This window comes from Galeopterus variegatus, unplaced genomic scaffold, assembly GCF_000696425.1.
Source record: "Galeopterus variegatus unplaced genomic scaffold, G_variegatus-3.0.2 Scaffold1899, whole genome shotgun sequence".
NCBI lineage: Eukaryota > Metazoa > Chordata > Mammalia > Dermoptera > Cynocephalidae > Galeopterus > Galeopterus variegatus.
Genome location: NW_007728010.1, coordinates 165,777 through 184,985, shown reverse-complemented (window position 1 = coordinate 184,985; position 19,209 = coordinate 165,777). Strand labels below are relative to the sequence as shown.

General features: G+C 49.7%; 2 protein-coding genes across 2 annotated transcripts in view; both read left to right on the top strand.

The window, feature by feature from the left end:
• Positions 1–16,052, top strand: part of LOC103595955 (sorting nexin-29-like) — a 100,658-nt gene extending 84,606 nt beyond the window's left edge. The window contains exon 4 of the mRNA XM_008579494.1: positions 12,534–16,052. Coding sequence (XP_008577716.1) covers positions 12,534–12,663 — 130 coding nt within the window. The 3' untranslated portion in view covers positions 12,664–16,052. The remainder of the gene's footprint in view (positions 1–12,533) is intronic.
• On the top strand, positions 13,702–17,981 carry LOC103595954. Its single transcript, XM_008579493.1, is given in 5 exon segments — positions 13,702–13,770; positions 15,347–15,364; positions 15,519–15,678; positions 15,965–16,161; positions 16,163–17,981. Coding segments are annotated over 5 exon segments (1,011 nt in total). The 3' UTR covers positions 16,730–17,981.
• The last annotated feature ends 1,228 nt before the right edge of the window (positions 17,982–19,209 follow it).

Genomic DNA, 19,209 nt, shown 5'->3' with positions numbered 1-19,209 from the left:
TTCATGAATGGACTGTGCTCGGATCTACCATCTCCCAAGGACAGTTTAAAATTTTCTCTCCAGAAAGTTCAGACATTGTCAAATGTTTAACCCATTTCCCAACCCACCAAAAGCTACCTTTAACCTCAAAGATAAATGGAATTATTCTTTTTTTTTTTCAGCTGGTCTTTAAATTTGAAGAATTTCCCCCAAACAGTATGATTGCTTCAAAGTTGTGGTTTTCAGCTCTGGCTTGCATGTTGGGCCACCTGCTGTGCTTTTTAAAAGTACAGAGGCCAAGCCCTGCCCAGTTAATACAACATGAATCTTTGGAGCTTGGGCCTGAGCATCACTATTTTTTTTTCTTTTTTTTTAGTTCTCCAAGTGGTTCTAAAGTCATCCAGAGCTGAGAACCCCTGCTTTCAAAAGGCTAGAACAAATTCTGGCGTTGGAGTCAGACCTGGGTCTGAACATCCACTCAGCCACCTACTGTGAGACTCGGGCACAGTTGTTTTTCTCTGGGCCTCCACCTCTGTATTACAGGATGAAGCTGCCACCGTGCTTGCAGTGGTTTATGAGAGCTGAGTGAAGTGGCACATGGAAGGGGCAGCTGACTCAGTAAATAGTCATCTCCCCTCCACCTCCTTCCCTCGTGTGCTGTGGAGTAGCACATGGGCTTGGGAGTCAAACTCCTGCACCCCACCGTAGTTCTGCCACTCAGAGCTGGGCAATACAGGACAAGGTCTGTGATGTTTCTGAGCCTCAGTCTCCTCATTTGAAAGATAGAGATTATTATACCCAACCTCACGGAGCTGCAATGAGGACTCAATGAGACCCTCTTGTGCCCAGCGCAGAGGAAGTGCTTGATGACAGTAGCCCTTGCTGCAGAGGACGCTGTGAGTCAGGGCTGGGAGAGTAAATTTTCACCTTTCTGAGCCAATCTCTGTTGCCACTACTGCACTCTGCTTTTGCAGTGTGAGATCAACCACAGACAATATGGAAATGATTGGGTATGGCTGTGCTCCAATAAAACTTTATGTACACACTTTGTGGAAAGAGAAACAAGCCCAGGTTGAAGCAAGAGAGTGCAGTGGTTAAAGTGGAGGGCCTTGGGTTCAGGCCATCAACACCAAACCCCAGCTGTCACCTTGATGCTCTTAAAACTTGGCCAGTCATCTTCTCAATGCCTTAGTTTTCCCATCTGAAAGAGGGGGCAGTAACAGGATCTCCCTCCTGGCTTTTGTGAGGGTTTAATGAGTGGATACATGCAAGGCAGCAAGGACAGTGCCCATTACCCAGCAAGGGTGAGGACGTCATCGGCAGCTACGGTTCCAATGTGGAGTCTTGCTTGAGAGAGACAGTCGGATAGCCATTCATTTCTCAAAGGTTTACCACGCACCTCCCATGGGCCAGGCACCGGCACACAGCCAGCTGAGCTGCTGCCCTCGTGGAGTCTCATGGGGGAGACCAAAAAACCAAAAGGCAAACAGATCACGTGATGCAGCGGGAGATGTGTGCCATAGTTAAAAGGGTAGAGCACAGTTTTAGATGGAGCACTGGTTGGGGACAGTCTCTCCAATGAGGTGGCCTCTAAGCTAAGAAGTGAATTCAAGATGAGCGAGGATCTAGCTATGGAAGAAGCTTCCTGGTGGAGGGACCACCAAGTGTGAGGCCTGCCGTGTGATGGGAGAGAGCTCAGCAGGTGGCAGAGCCTGGGAGGTGGCCCCAGTTCACGAAGCGTGGATGGTGAGGGCAGGAGACGGGTGGGGCGGCTGAGCTGGTTGCACATGGCCTTGTCTACAGGGCTGTAAGAATGTGCATTTATTCCAAGTGCAGCAGGCAGCCCCTGAAAGGTTGTAATGAGGGGCAGTGATATGATCAGCTTTGTGTTTTTAGGAGCTAAGTAAATATAATTAGAGGTGGTAACTTAAGCTGCCTTTGCTCTCTTCTCTCAGAACCACTGTAGCTCAGGCTTGGCCTGGCATTTACAGGCAGGGGAGGTGGTGGATGTCTTCTGACTTACTTCCTGGGGTCTTTCCTGGATTTTTTGGAATCTTTAGTGCAGAACTGCATTATTTCCAGTGGCAGTGATGGAGGATGGGGACTTGGGAATGTGGAGGGTGAATCTGAGACCACTGCTGCCTGGGGCTATCCACAAGGCTCGCAGAGGAAGGCAAAATCAGAAGAGCTTGGGTGAAAAGGTAATAAGTTGAACTGGTTATATGTAAGCAGTTCTAATTGCTGAAAACCAGATCAGCTGTTCAACCTGCAGGGCATGGTGCAGACTGACTCAGACGAGCTCTAGCGGGCTTAACCCAGGCAAAGCTGGCGCACACCTGCCGTCACAGCCCAGGAGAAAGGAGCCCAGAACTGCTCCCTCGGGATCTCTAAGCAGTAGCTCGGGAGCTCTTTTGCAGGCTGTTTTGTTCTTTACTGTGTTTTTTACTAAATGAGCAATGCATGGATAAATTTTGGTTGAAAAAATTTGAACACTGTGAGCATGCCGAACAGAACGTGAATATTACCACTCCCCGCCATCCTTCCCGTCTCTGCATTTTGGTGCACATATGTGCAAGTACACACTTTCTTCACATGAGGTTTTATTTTTAATAAAAATGGGACCACATGCTGTGTCTTATTCTGTAACTTGTGGCCCCGCCTCACTGTAAGGTCCTAAGGGCTGGGCTTAGCTCTGTGTTGTCTAGTCGTGGACTCTGGGCCCAAACTGCACATTCAAGATCAGCCTCTGCTCTTCGGTAGCTGTGGCGCTGACCCTCTCTGCTTTAATTTCCACCCCTATAAGATTGGGATGGTAATCACAGCACCCTTTCACAAGGCTGGTGCTCTGGATTGAATGTCCCTCCAAACTTATTGATGCTTAATCCCCACTGTAACTGCTGAGGGTGGGAATCCTATTATGGTAATTGAAAGGAGGATCCTTGAAGAGGTGATTAGATTGTGAGGACCATGCTCTAGTAAATGGATTAGTCTATTGATGGTTTAATGCTCATGGGTGTGGTTCTGGTGGCTTTGAAAGGAGAGCACACGAGAAGCTCTCTCTCTTGCTTCTGCCTTTCTCACAATGTGATAGCCTGCATCGCTGAAGTCACCACCAAAGAAGGTCCTCACTATAAGTTTTCCCCAGACTTTGGACTTCCCAGCCTCCAAACTGTAAGCAATAAATATTGTTTCTTTACAAATTACCCAGTTTCTGGTATTTCTGTTACAAGTAACAGAACGGATTAATATAGCTGATAGAAAGATGATACGAGAATTTGCATAGTTTTTTAGTCCAAGACTTGACAAGCAGTGGCCTTCTTCAATCCATCCAAAATAATTAAATTGAGTCTCTTTGGGGGTTAGCAACTGTGGGGATCCAAAGAAAAACTGGACCCAGTCCTGCCAGAGCCATTTCTGAGTCACACATGGATGGTGAAACTCTTGGAGACCCAGTTCAAACCAATAGGCAGGAAACAGCAAGCAACCTTTGCAGGTGTTAGCAGAATAAGGAGCTCATGGGTAGAGCTGGATCCCACGGGGCCGCTGTCACCTACAGTCAGTCATCCATATCTGCATGTTCTCCATCTAGGATTCAACCAACAGGATTGAAAATATTACCACCAAAAAACAATTAAAAGTAACAGTACAAGAAAAAACAATACAAATAAAAAACTACAGTACAACTATTTACATTATATTAGGTATTATGAGTAATCTAGAAACTAAAGTATATGGGAGGATGTGAGTAGGTTATATGCAAATACTACACCCTTTTACATCAGGGAGTTGAGTATCTTAGGATTTGGGCATCTGCAGTGGTTCTTGGCACTAATCCCCCAGGGATACCGAGGGACAACTGTAGTCCTGAGACCCAGGTCTTGCATAGGAGCAAATTCAAAGGCTGTTTAGCCTGGCACACCTCCACCAACATCTTCTCTCTTGCTCACAACCACCTGAGGCAGAAGGTAGCTCCATGCCTCTCCTTCCCAAGCCACACATCCGAGGGATGTGGGGAGGACAACACCTCTCCAGCTTCCACATCCTGGAGGTACTGTTTTTCCAGCTGCAAACACATGGCTCCATCAGGAGCTGGGGCCTGAAGGACAGTGGCCATGTCTTCGGCAGCACATAGCTTGATCCTGCTGTGTTCCAGAGCCTCAGCCCAGCAGCAGGCTTGGCCCCTGCCTGGCCATCCTCCAAGCTACGGAAGGCAGCTCCTAGCAAATGGAATATTGACTGGCTCTCCAGTTGCAGTTCATAAATGAAATGAAAAGCAGATCTCTCCCAGTGTCTGTTTTCACTGATGAGTGGCTGAGACTATTGGATCAATTTCACCTACATGCGGGAGACAGGGTGCCATGCGATGCACTGCAGAGGCTTGTTAAAAAGAAGTTGCCCTTGGTGCCTTGATGGTTGCCAGTGGGGGGGTCGGAGATCAAGGAGAGATGGAGTGAGTTTCTGAAATGAATGTCCAGCCAGCGTGTCAGAAATGCTCATAGCCCGATGGGGCTCATTGCCTCAGCTCGAGTCCCTCACCCAGCAGGAGAGGGGAGGAGGGCTGTCTCCAGGGCAACTCTCAGTTCCGAGGAGCTGCTTTCTCCAACTGCCTTCCAGCTGAGAGCCTGTGTGGGGTTATCAGCCATGGGAAGTGACATCCCTGCAACCCAGGAGGGCTGGCATCTCGGGGGTTTGGGGAAGGAAGCCTCTGCATCATTTCCTCCCTGTGTTGCCTGCCCATTGGTTTGAATTGGGTTTCCAAGACCATCCCTGAATGTAACCCAGGATTGGCTCCACTGTACCAGATCTGAGAGATGGGACTTTGTTATGACCTGGGAACAGCTTTCTCAGAGGAGGAGTGAGCCACACTGGAGGTGGCCACAGCCAAGTTCAGAAGCAGGTGAAAGGAGGGACAGTCACTCAACAGCACCCCTGATGTGGCCCTGCTCTGTCCTAGCATTAAACATCATCCTTTACTTTGTGACAGAAACCTGCCAGGGCACAGACTGTGAATCCTTTTTTTTTTTTCCTCGCTCCATTTTTTAAAAACAGCTATATTGAGATGCAGTTCACATATCATACATTTCACTCACTTATGTGAACTTGCATTTCACAACTGCACACACAGTTCAGTAGTTTTACTCTGATCCACTTTTACAGGTGAGGCATCTGAGTCCCAGAGAGCATCGTGACTTGCCCAAGGGAGCACAGCTGGTGAACGATAGAGCTGGGAGTAGTCCATGACTTTGTCCCCAGGACCCCTCTTCTTTCTACCCAGAGAAGGGGACAAGGGTCACTGCCTCCCAGGAACCTCAGGCCCTCTGCTTCCCTCCCTGGCTAGTTCTATCAGGGTCTTCCCCTGAGACCCAAATAGGATCAGAGGTGCTCATTCATGCTGAAAAAGTAGGGATTTTAAAATATTGCCTTTTTAAAGTCAAGTTTATTGAAACTGAGGTATAACTTGTATGTGGTAAAATTTGCCCTTTTTATTGTGAGTTCAATGAGTTTTGACAAATGCATGGAGTCATGTAACTATCACCAAGGTACTGAACGTTGTCCTTGCCCCCCAGATTCCCTAGTGTCCCTCTGTAGTCGGCCCCTGATAGCCACTGATCTGTTCTCTGTCCCTATAGTCGTGCTTTTCCAGAATGTCCTATGAATGGAATCACATGGGGTGCAGCCTTGGAGTCTGGCTTCTCTCATCTTCGAGATTCATTCGTGTTGCCAAGAACGTGCCTTTTGAAGAAGAGAACATTTAGCCAGTATTTAGAGTGATAAATGAAGCAGTGGTGATTCATAAGAAAAGTTTTTTAAAAGTTTTAATATGCATTAAAACCATGCTTATGGATATTTTTGCATAGGCCAAGGTGACCTAAAAATAAAAGATACTTAAAGAAAATCTTGGCTTTTATATAGGAGATCCGCAGATATGGGGGGAAACGTGGAAAGCACAAGATGATAAAGACAGAGTCTGGGAAGCATCTCTCAGGTTCTAATCCCAGCTCTGGCAGGGTGACCCTGGGCCCCAGTGGTGGTCACTTCCCAAGATAAATATGCTGTGATTCTGAGAGTCGTACCCTCAGAGTGGCCCCTTCTCATCACTGACCCTGGGCCCCAGAGGCGTTTCAAGGTCACCTAGACCATGACTCTGAAAGTCTGGTTTGTGCTTGGCTGCTGGCCCAGAGAGAGTGTTCTCCCAGTGAGAAAAAGTGTGTCGACGTCATAGGGGCTTCCTAGACCTGAGCACATTAAACCTCAAGAAGTGGCATTCATTCTGACCTTGTGTCCTTTATCATCGTGATGTTAATACCAGTGACAGGGAAAATAGATGGCAGTTGGCTTTGTGTGGTGTCCTCAGTTAGCAAATTTAGCACCCTAATATGGTTGGTAACATTACTGGCCCATGGAGTAGGTCTGATGAGGGGAGACCAGTCCCAGAGCCAGAAAGATGTTGAGTTTTGTTGCCTCTGAACAGGTGGTCATCTGTCACCCCTGGCTGAGGGGGCTGACCTCAGAAAGTGGCTGAGTTAGAACGCACAGACCTCGAACGTCCACATGATCTCGTGCACACATCTCAAAGCCCTGGCCCCTCCATGTCTGCTTGTCAGCCTGCCCCAGACCGTCCCTCTGCCCTGGGCTGTTTCCCAGCTGTTCTGCCTGGAATGCGCTTTCCTTCCCTCTGTGCTCTGCTCAGCCTTCCTCATCCTCCAGAGCTCTGAGCAGCCCTCATCCCACTCCAGTGTCCTGTGTGGATTTGGTCTGGTCATTCACACCCCCCACCCTGGTCTGAACAACTTGAATGTAGAAACTGAGCGTTCTTTCCCCAGAGCCTGCTGCAGGGTCTGGCCCCAGCTAAGGGGAAACCATAACAATCTCACAGAGGTTATTCTCTGTCATTCATTACAGGATGCCTATGATTTTCCCACCCTCGTTAGCTGACATATCTTAGGGCCGGGACACCTATCTGTTTGCTTGCTGACTTTTACGTCCTCAGGCTGTCTGTAACCATCCCAGCTAAACACCCGTCTCTGTAGCTTTTTAGGGCCCCTGCTAAGACAAGAGACCACCCTCTGATGTATTAGGACTAGGCAGCCTACTCTGCAAAGCCCAGATGCTGATCTTGTTCCAGAAAGACTAGGAAGTTTTGCTAAAAGTATAGATTACAGCTGCTGTTGCCCCTGGGGAAAATGGGCAACTGTGTGAGAAGAGGGAGGTGTCGATCTGTGCCACGGTGCCACGGCAGTCACCATTTTACTGTAACAGGTACTTTATGACATCGTGTTGTATACCTTAAATACACATAACAATGTTTATTTTAAAAATACAGAGAATGTCGGGAAAAGGAGGAAGAGGAGGTTTGGGGAGTTTGTATTTTTGGAGTTTGTAAAATCTTTATAAAAGCCTCTGCCCAGTTCCCTTGCTATACGAGGTGCTTCTACCAGTAAAAGTTTCTTTTTTTTTTTTTTTTTTTGTCTTTTTTCCGTGTCCGGCAACGGATTGCAAGGGATCCGAACCCTCGGACGGGAGCGCCGCCGCGCTTCCCAAGCGGCGCACTATCCAGTGCGCCACCGGGCCGGCCCAGAAAGGTGCTTTTTCAAAATGGCTGTGCACCCGAGGGTTCGGATCCCACATACAGACCGGTTCCCGCTCACTGGCTGAGCGAGGCGCGGGAGCAACGCCGAGGTTTGCAATCCCGTTGCCGGTCCCAGGTCCGGTACGGGGGCAATACTGAGGGTTGCGATCCGTTGCTGGACACGGAAAAAAGACAAAAAGACAAAAAAAAAAAAAAATACCAGTAAAAGTTTTTAATATTTTGCTTGCCAGGTTCTGCCCATGCCTCTTAACATTCTTGTTTCAGTTATTTCTGGATGTTGAAAGAGACAAATCTGTTTCTAATCGTAGCCAGTTCCATAAGTACGTGTTGAATGATGCATGTGTGGTAGGAAGGTTAGTTGTTATCTCCATTTCACAGATCAGAACACTGAGTCTTGGGAGGGTGTGCATCTCCCTCCAAGGTCCTGTGATGTCTGACTGCAGGAACTCAAGTTTTCTCCCTCAGAATACAGAGTTAAGGCCTTCGGAAATCCATTCTTATGGCTCAGGTAGGGCATCTCCTGCCACCCAGCCTCCCTTATCTGCAACATGGGAGCAGACACAGCCCATGCATGACAGCATCAGTGCCGAGGAGCAGGAATGTCATTTCACTTGCTCACTGGCTTCTCTCTTGCCGAGGCTCCAGAGCAGCAAACTACTTTGTTATAAAACACAGACATGCCAGAGAAGAGACAGTGTGTTTCCATGTGGCCTGATTTCTGTTGATGGAGCTGACTAAGGAACAGTGCTGTCGCTCTCTGAGCCTCACCTGTGCACAAAGTGGCCGCTACCAAGGGCGGGGAGGAATGAGCACCGCATTCTGGGCACACAGAATCGCATTGGCATCAGGAGGTGGAGTCTGCGGCAGGGGCTGGAGGGAGCCTTGGTTAAAGAAAAAAATCAATGGTCCTTATTTAAGGCTGTCACTGTAAATGTGAGGCCTTCCCACTTCCCTGGAAACTGAGCACAGCCCTGGCTCTGCTGGTGGACATTTGTCCTGCAGCAAATGTGGCATTGGCCTCAGCACTGCCCTGGAGGGAAGGGACCCCGGCGAGCACACGGGGGCTCCCGCCCATTGAGAGCAGGCCCTGCCTCTTCCTCCACCCCCCCCAGCCTTCACACACTGCCAATCCCACCCCCCCGAGCCTTCAGACACCACTGTTCAGCCATGTGACACTGCCAATGTTAGACTGTTCTCAACCTGCAAAAGTGGTGGTTTCAAGTGGTTCAACTCCAACTCACTTGGCTTAAGCTCAGCACTCTCAGCAGGTCCCAGACCTGGGGCTCTGGCCACCTGCACCCATTCACCACTCCATACTCCCTGAAGCCACTTGCTGCAGCTGGGCCTCCCACAGATGCTGTCCAGCCACTTGGCCCAAACCAAGCTCATCCTCCAGGGGCCTGACCACTCCTCTCAGCATGTGTTTATGGAAATTCTTGCAGTGGCCTCTGCCCTGGCTCCACCTGCTGTGTCCTCCTCACACCCCGACCCCACGGGAGTGATCGTTCTGAAATGGGGCTCTGCCAGTTGTCACTTCCCCACGTACCACATGCTCACAGTCCTGCCCTTGACCACAGCAGCCGACCCTCACCAGGAGTCACCAGTGCCCGGCATAGGCAGTGACAGATGTAACTCCCATGGCTTCTCAGTGCATGCCCCTGAGGGTGAGCCTGCCTCCCAGAAAAGTGCGGCAGCTGGGCAGGTCTGCCTGACTGAAACCCACACCTTCCATGATGGGCCCCTCCACATCTCACAGCACACCCTCCTGCACATCCTTCACAGCCCTTCCTCTTCCAGGAAGCCCTCCCCGACTACCCCAATGACCAAGTCTGTGCCCTGCTCAGAACACCCTGTTTCCCCCAATGGAGACACCCACAATGCTCCACCAAAATGATCTCCAGGGTTTACACTTCCTACTCCCCGATGACACTGTGGCTCTTCAAACCCATATTCATCACTGTACCCCTCAGTGCCCAGCATGCTGGCTAGAGACACAGTTTACATTCCTGAGTGGGTTTCCCCTGGCCAGGCATTATTCTAGGCACTTTGTCCATATGATACTCAAAACCGCCCTATCTTTATTATATCCCAGACACCAACGCTCAGAGAGGACCAGGCACTTGCCTGAGGAAGCACAGCTACTTGGTGGCTTTCCATGGGTTTAGCTCTTGAATCCTTACCACTGCCCTGTGAGATGCATAGGGTCATCATACCCACTTGATAGATGAGGAAACTGAGGCTCAAAGACAGCAGGGCCAGGACATAGGCACACCAGCTCAGAGCCCTGTCCTGGCCCTGCCAACTGTGCCCTGCCCATCATGCCTGCAAGGTTCTGGCTTCCCCCAGGCCCTCCCAGAGCCAGTTACCTCCAGGCCCCCAGAGGCTCCAGTCATTGCTGGCAGGGCTTGTCCCCACCTTGTGCGTCACGGTGGTAGCAGCTTTAGGCTGAGGAGTGGCTGGTTGGACCCTGGATCCTGAATGGTATGAGGGGTGTCAGGGCATTGGTTTAAAGTGACATTTCCACCCAAGCCCACCTGTGTGTTTCTAAGAATCAGCCCCCCTTCCGGGGCGAGCAGCTATCTCCTCCCAGCATCTTCCCCCTGTCCTCTCGGGTGTTCAGGGATAAAGAGGCATTGGTAATGCAGGTCTTTTGAAGGAAAAGAGGGACATGTTTGCTTTGGGTCTGCAGCCAAATGCCATTCTAAAGAAGGAATGTGCAGAAAACCAGCCTGGACTGGCTTCAGAAATGATTTGGAGCGGCTCTGGCTTTGTTCAAGGGCAAGTGTTTCTTTTCCCTCTGTGCACAGTAGGCAAAGCACAATTGACCTCAAGGAGGAGTAATAATTAAAGGGATTCTTCATTTTATTATCTTCTCAAGGTGTCATCCCAAACTCAAAGCGAGTGGCATCTCACTGTGTCCACACCCCTGAACAGGTGTGTGCAAATCAGATCATCATAAACAGAATCACTCCTGAGACATTGGGCTATTTCAAGAATCCCCACAGGGACTCCTCTGGGGGATGATTTCTTTATGAATGAGTCATTCCTTAACTCATCTGATTTGTGAGACTGGACTTGGAGGCAGCTGGCAGTGGACGGTCCTGATCTGCCACTTACTCGATGGCATCCTTGGTCCTGAGCTGCAGATGCTCACCTTTAGATGGGGCCCTGTCTTCCTCACAGAGTCCAGTGGGGCTCAGGCTCACGTCCGAAAGCACCTAGCATGGAGCCTGACCCCGTGGAGGAGGTCAGGACACAAGAAAGAGTGTTCATCTTGAGTTGGTTTTTAGGTTTTTTTGTTTTAAAGCATTTTGTACTAGTGAGATATTTATTGTAGAAAATTTATTTCTCATATTTTCTAACATCTGTAATCTCACCACTTAGAGATCATTATTCTTCAGTTAGCCAGTGATTTTGATCCTACTTCCTATTCAAATAGCGTGCAGTAGACAGAATAACAGCCCCCAAATGTCCACACCCTAATCCCCAGAACCTGTGAAAGTGTCACCTTACCTGGCAAAGGGGACTTTGCCGATGTGATTAAGGATCTTGACGTAGGGAGATTATCCAGGTGGGCTCACAGGATCCTTTGTAAGAGGGAGGCAGAAGGATCAGTCAGATTTAGAGATGCTGTGCTGCTGGCTTTGCAGATGGAGGAACGGGCCACAAACCAAGGACAGCAGGAACGGCAAGGAAACAGGAGGAGCCAGCCCTTCCACTACATAGGCTTTAGCCCCATAAGACCCATTTTGGACTTGTGACCCCCGCAACTATGGGGTCACAATAATACACTTACGTCGTCTTAAGCCATGAAGTATATGGTAGTTTGTTACAGCAGCAGAGGAAACTAAGACCCAGTCCATCCTCTGCTCACCATCTCTGCATTCACAGCTGCAGCCCGGGCTTCTGAGAGTGTGGCAGTGGCCCCTGAAAACCCCTATACTGTCCCTTCAGTCCATGCCGCCCGACAGACTCCCTCACCACCATCCTGGCCTTCACCCATGCTGTCCCCTCAGCCCCTTTTACAAAGCCTTTCTCTGGGGCACTTCCTGCCACCTTCAAGCAACTCCCTTCAGGCTCGCTTCTCAGGCAAGCCCCAGCTGCATTTGTAACCTGAGTGTTTATTATAATGTATGGTCCTTAACCCTGTGAGCTCCACAGGGCCTGGGAGAGTTTCTGGTGGTTCACTTCTGTGTCCGCATCGCCTGGAACAGGGCTCGGCTCATGTGGGTCCTTGAAATATTAATGGAACAAATGAACAAACATATCCTTCCAATTTTTTCTGTACGTGGCGGGGCTGTGCCCTACTTGCTTTGTTTTAACCTGTGTTCTAGACGTATACCTTTACCTAGTGGCTGCATGCTGTCCTGTTGTGTAGATACTTCATAACCAGCATCAGTAACCCCCTCTCCTGGGACTCTTAGGTTGTTTTCTATTTGGAGACCTTTTACACAATGCTGCGATGGCCATCCTAATAATTGGGTGTTGGCATAACCCTGATTCTTCTTTTAGGTTAGGGACTTCTAGTGAAATGTACCCTATGTCTTTGCCACGCATCTCTTATGACTTTAAATGCAGTGTTCTCCAAAGCATTCTCTCTTCTTTGGCTTTGAAATGTGCCTTTGCTGGGAGATCAAGGAAAATGGGGAAGAGAAAGCCATGGCTGGCGCATTCTTTTGTAGCCTTAAAATGGGGTTCAGACGGTGGCGCCCCAAGCGAGCTCAGATACACAGCTTTGCTTGGTTGGATCCTTGCTGTGCTTTTAAAAGATGGAAAACTTACACAGCAATATGAATTCCCACTTCTCCAGGCTGCACTTGCCAGGCAGAGCTGTTCCCTGTAACGAGGGCCACTCCGCTGTACTCACAACTGCCCACCTCCTCCCCATCTCCTTGCTCGGCATATCACCATTTGCACTTGAACCTCTGACTTAATCCCATCCTCTCCCTGGTCTGTCTTACAGGGACATCACCCCTTCCGGAGAACCACCAAACAAGAACAGCCGGCCCAAAGTGGCTTCCCGCTTCCCCAAGCTGTCCCGAAGTCAGCCCAGGGAGACGCGCAACGTGGAGCCCCAGAGCGGTGACCTCTGACCTCAATGGAACCCCAGAGGCAGGCTGTACATGTCACACCAGCTGCCTCCACCCCGGCTACTCTGTTTCCGAACTGGCCACGGCAGCTGGCCCATACATCTTAGGGTGATAACCCTCTTCACCCGGTGAACCCCAGAGAGCACACCTTCCCCACTGGAAACATGACACCCTAATTAAACCGGTCAGTTTCAGAGCCACCATGTTATTATCCCCAGAGCAAGGCGGCTCCTCCTGAATACTGGGACGTGTGGTCACTGCTCTCCCAGGGTCTGCCCTTGGCAGCAGAGGCCACCTGTTCTCCTTCCTCCTGCTCGGGCTGTGAGCCCCTGGTTGAGATGCACAACTCTGAGGTTTCATGTGGTCAGGAGACTCCTTCCCAAGCCACCTCCTGACTCTTTCCTGCGTGGGAATTAGAGTGACTGTTAGCCTCTTTTATTTTTATTTTTTCTCTTTAATGTAATTGACTGTTACAGCCTATGGACAGATGGGGGGTCTTGTTCCCCTCCATTTTGCCCTCTACCAGTGGTTACTAGACACCAGCGGGATTGCTGCCTGGGCTCTTAGAGGCGTCATGCTCCAGGGAGACATTTCCCCATGGCCTTGTGAAGGAGCCACTGCTGGTAGTTAACTTTGGTTCTTGGAGAAGTTCCTCCAGCTCCCCGTGGTTGGCTTCAGGAGGGAACCTGAAGTCACCTAGGCCCGTGTGCACCTTGTCAGGCTTGGAGGGGCTCAGACACACAGCCCAGCCCACAGCATCAGCCTGGTGACCCTGCGTTGGAGAGACTTGGCTCTGGGAACCACAGAAGAAAGTTCCGTCAGCCCTTGGCTTTTCAGACCCAGCTCTATCTCGGTGAACTTGGACACAGCATCTGCTCTGAACAGATCGTGGTTGTCCCCTGAGACACACATTTGCCATGCACCATCTGTCCCCCAAAATACTCTTGTTGGGAGCAGAACCCTGTGCATCCCCCAAGACTCATTCCCCTGTTCCTCCCAGCCTTATCTTGCCCCTGAAGTTCCTCCCGCAGTGAGCCCGCCATGGCCTGGCAGGACCGGAGCTGGGTCGTGGGCGTTAAGCCCCAGGATCACGGAATTGTCTCCTACCCGGTCAGTAGCTGCCTTTGCTGCTGAGTGCAGTTAGGAGTAGTTCACACTTTCTAGGGGAGATATTAAGAAAGTAGATAGGAGGTCATGAACCAGACCATGTAAGAATAAGGTTGTGCGTTCCTCTCTGACCGACGCAGGTAGAGTCATAGGGAACTGAGGGTGGAAGGTGATGTTTGGAGGGCAAACCTCGACTCATCCTGCAACTGCTTCAGTTCACTGGCTTGAAACTTGGTGGATGACCTAAATGAGCGTGGCGCATTTCCTAGCTACAGGAAGACTGGAAAGAACCACCTGGAAGATTTATGCGGTGTGATCCTCTAGTAGCCAGAAGGAGACTTCTCAGGGAAGTAAAGGAAAGCTGAGACCATTTACACACAGCCCTGCAGAGAAACAGAGGCTGCCTGGATGCCTTCTGAGAGGCCCTTGGACCAGGTGAGGCAGGACAGGCCTGCTGTTCTTGATGCATGGGAGCACGGGGTAGAGGACCTGAGAGACATCTGGGTCCTAGAAAGGCAATAGGGTCTGCTCCTTGTCCACCAAGGTGGCTGCTGTGGCTGATGACTTAGAGTCTCCTGGACTAAGTAACCAGGGCCTGTCTGGAAGCTTAGGCTGCCCAAGTCCTGCCTCCCTGACGTAGGGCTTCAGTGCCAGCTAGAAGACTCCACACCACCTGATCCTTCTGTTTGCATTTGGTACGGAAGAGGAAGGGAACCTCCCATCTCAGACATCCGCACCCCCGCCCCACCCCAAATCTCCCAGGCTGATGCTTCCCATCTGTGCAGGCCTTTTCTGCACCTGACCTGAAATGCATCTGCACATAGTTTAAAAAGCAAAAAAAGGTACCCAGAGCTACACCAGATAGCTGCTAAGCCCTGAGAAACATGTATATGCCCAGCTGCTATTTAAAAAGCAAGACAAAGTCCGCCTCCCCCTTTTGTGATCATGTAGGAACCCTGGACTCATCTTCAAGGTACAGGCCATCCCCTCTCCTCTTAGCTCAGATGTGCACATGACAGGGACATTACAGCCACTCCCTGTAGCCTTAACTTTGGAATCACGTAGCATGTTCTGCAATGATCTAGTGCATGCAGCTGCTCAAAATCCTCCTGTCCTGCTCTCTGGTGTGGTGAGATGGACTTCAGGCTAAAGAGACAGGCGGCAGACTTCCCAAATGCCACCCCAGGGGACATAGACTCAACTGCCCTTCAGCCCAGGTCCAGTTCTGAGGACCTGCTGTCTTCCTCCCGCTGAACCACCTGCCCAGCCCGCGTGACCCATCAGTGGAAAAGACATCCCTGCGGAAGGGAGCTGCCAAAGCTCACCTTTGTCTCCTCGATCCAGTAAGATTCTTTGGGGTCTCCAAAGTTGGCATCGGACAGAGGAAGCCCTCCCCATTCAGAGAAACCAGAGGGGCCTGGGCATCTAGTCCCACCTCTACTGCGAGGCAGAATCCACTCTGGGTCCTTTCATCTAAGAAAAACTGTATCTTCATGGTCTGCTGTAGCAAGAACCCACTGCACAGCATCAGGTTTGGTCCCTGCTACCATCTCCTTTCTTTTTTTTCCTTTTCCCCCAGATGAAACACTCAGGAAAGGTAGGCCTGGGCAGAGATGGCTCTCCTTAAAAGAGAGAACTAAAGCGTCCAGGAAGGGAGGTGAAAGGCTGCTGTGACCCTAGCCCAGAAGTGATTCCTGACTTGGGAGAGAACAGTCCCAGCCGGCTCTTCTGGACTCAGTCTGAAATTTCAGCTGGACACAGCTGGTTCCAGCTCCTTCGAATCTCATTCCCGGGCACAGGCTGCTCATGTTACTGACAAGGAATCACAGAAAGCAGAGCTGTGGGTTAAACTACCAGCATTTCTGTACAGTCAGGTCCTGGAGGAGGAGAAGACTTTCACAGAAGAGGCTGGTACAGCCCATGGTGGTGGCCACTTAGCCAGTAACCAGGCACATCCAAGGGCTTCCTGGTCAGCAAAGGGATCAACAGATGGAGTTAGAAGAGGAGACGGTCTTTGAGATCCGGCAGGAGGCACGCGCCCCGAGGGGAGGGATGGGGATGAGATCTGACTGCAGCACTTGGCTCTGCTTCACGTGTGGAGCTTATGAACATGAGTTCTTTGAAATTTTAAAGCAGCGGCAGGTTGTGTGGGTGCTTTTAAAATTTCGAGGCAATTGAAAGCCGTTTACATCATCAGTTGATAACGCAGCTGTACCAACAGGCAACAGGCACAGGAGGCCCAGTAATTACTCCTCAGGCTTTCGGCCCAGAGTCAGGGAACAGGAACGAAGACCTGCCGGCCTGCCCAGTTCATCAGACGCAGCGCTGCCTTCTGCAGGAGGCTTAGCTCCTGCCACCCTGAACCAGGGCTCTGCAGCCCAGGCAAGCTGGTGACTGTCTCTTTTCCCACCAGGGGTGCAGCTCACTGTGTGCAGCCCAGACACCCTCTGGCCCCTCACCTGGAGGTCCTGGCACTGTTCTTTGTCCCCCAACCATCTCCAGAGTCCTTCCTTCCTCAGCCTGGCTCCTCAGTGCAAGCACCAGCCTCTGTTCAGGTGTGGCTCTCCACTCCAGAAGCATCTTCTGGGCTTGGCCTGTAACAGATGGCAAAGGGCTGGATGTGCAACTCCTAGGACCTGCCAAGGGTCCCCCCTCCCCCCCGCCCACCCCACTCCTACTGGCCAGGAGGCCTCCCAGAAGGGGCGTGGCTTACAGCCAGGTTGCAACCCCAAAGGCAATAACTGTCTTGAGTTTTCCTCGGTGTTTCACTCCTGACGATACCGCGCACTCCGGGCCTTTTCCCCAGCCTGGAGGCTGTGACTCAGCAGACACGGGCTGTTTCCAGAAGCAGGCGCCTGCTTATGAGCAAGGTCTATTGTCACGAACAATTTTCAAAATATTGTGCATTATTTCATTAAAGCTAATGTTAAATATTTGCTGTTCAGATTGGCGTCTGTGCTAATTTTGCACAATTGTAGCACTGTATATTTTATCTAGCATTTCTGTGCCAAAAAGTTCATTTTAATGTTTTGGTAACCCACAGTCTTGACTATGTTTCTAAAACAGAACTGCTACTGGATCGATAAGAACGAAGGTGGAGCACGGAAGGTGTCCTGGCCCCAAACCACCCAGATCCCAGTTACTAACGCACCTGCGCAGTTCCCCTCTAATGTTTCTCTTTAGCCGTGAGCCTCCGCCATGTCATGGGCCTGCTTTTGGCAGCTCTAAATTCTGTCATGGAGCCCTTACTTTTTGTCCCTAAATTTGAACGACCAACTTGAATGGGCTTCCCTACCCCCAAAGTTTTTAGGGACATGAAATAAAAATCTGGTTTTTCTAAATAAAAGATGGTTGAGCCAGTAACATGGATAAACATTCCACTAGTAGATGCTAGATTCACTGGTATTTTGAGGTCCAGGGGTTCATTTCTTACTGGTACGTAAATGTTTTTCCATCCTCATTGGAAGACCGCTACCCGACTCGCCTCAGCTCCACCTTCCCCTTCAATTAATTTAAATGAACCTTGAACTTGCTCAGTTTCCTGCCTTCGTGATCTGCAAGGGGAAAGCCTGCTTGTTCACTGTTGAGGATTCTTTTCACCGTCAGCATAGGGCAGAGAGGGCGTGCCCTCGCAAGAATTAGGACTGAGGACACACAATGGCAGACAGCACATCTGCAGCCAGAGTCACTAAGCACACAAGGGATGAGCCCAGAGACCATGAATTTCCAGGAGTGGGGAGGGAGCCAATTAATTAGGATTTTTATGATCTAGGATTCATTCTAGAAAGAATGTCTTTACCTCTGCAGCCCTTAGGTAGGTCGCTTTACTAAACTCATCCACACAGACTTCTTGGAGTGAGTCTTTTGAATGCGGGAGTGATGGAATCCCAGCTTTGAGGCTCCTGGCCAGAGTTTCCCATGGTTGGTCCCAGTGAGCCGGCTGCCAGGGGGTCAGAAGGCCACGGACCTAGAGTCTGAGGTAGTCTGTCTGTAAACAAGGCCTAGAGGTCGCAGATACGCTCAAACATGTAGTATTAACTACCGTCTTGCGTTAAGGTTTACACGATAGGATTTTTAAACAAATGTGTTTAATTTTCTAAGCTCTCTTGTATTAAAATTTTCTTTTGGAATAAGCTGTGGTAATTTTGTTACAATCCGGTTGAGATAAACCTCTTTACAATAACAAAATAAAAATGGACACATTTTATAAGTTAGGTGCTCAGTTTATGGTCTGTTTCTTTGTTATTTTTCCACGATGGGGAACTTAGATGAACTTTTTTTTTTTTCGTGACCAGTAAGGGGATTGCAACCCTTGGCTTGGTGTCGCCCACACTGTGCTCAGCCAGTGAGCGCACTGGCCATCCCTATATAGGATCCGAACCTGCAGCCTCGGCGCCCCCAGTGCCACTGCGCTCCCAGTGCCGCACTGTCCCGAGTGAGCCACGGGGTCAGCCCTAGATAAATTTTTAATATACATGTTATGAAAGCTTCCAGAAAGGTCATTCACCATTTCACATGATCTCCTAGACAACAGGATTTGATTGGACTAATACCAATTTTATTTTCATTGAAATGGAACAAAATCCCATGCTGAGTTAATCATATTATCAGGCAGCTCTGGATAAACTGGAGATGGAGAATCAAAACTACATTCAAAAAACCACCCAGAAACTCCTCATTACAGCTTCCTTCACTCATAAGAAACAGTTATTAGGCACCTCCTGTATACCAGATGCTGGGCATACAGCAGTGAACAAGACATATAAGGTCCCTACCATCTTGGACTTACATTCCAGGTGAGGTGGACAGACAAGATTTTTTTAAATAGATAAATCTATTAGATCTATTAATAGATAACTACAGATAATTACAAATTGCAGTAAATATTATAAAAGAATAAACAGGAATTGGAGGAAAGAAACGGGGCTGAGTATCTACTTTAAACAGTCTAGGCCAGGGTTTTTCAACCCCAGCACTACTAATACTTGGGGCTGGATAATTCTTGGGGTGGGGGAGGGGCCCTGTCTGTGCACTGTAGGATGTTTAGCAGTGATCCTGGCCTCCACCCACTAGCTGCCAATAGTGTCCCTTCATGTGTGACAACCAGAAATGTCTCCAGAAATATTTGTGTGGGGATGGGGGTGGTTGAAAACCATGGGGCTAGGACACAGGGTCCTTCCTCTTGGCCAAAGTGACATTTAAGCTGACACCTGAAGAATGAGAAACACTACACAGCCCTCCCCTCCCCAGAGTAATTTACCTTGGCTTAAAAATCCATACCATATAGCAAGGTATGTTCCATTTTTAATCTAATTGTGGTAACTGAAGAGAAGAAAGCATTCACAGGGTGACAAGAAAAACGCAGGCATAAGGTAGCTTCTCAAAGCCCCACAGAAGGGTGGATGTCATTGCACGCAGACCTCAGAGCCCAGTGTAGCAGGA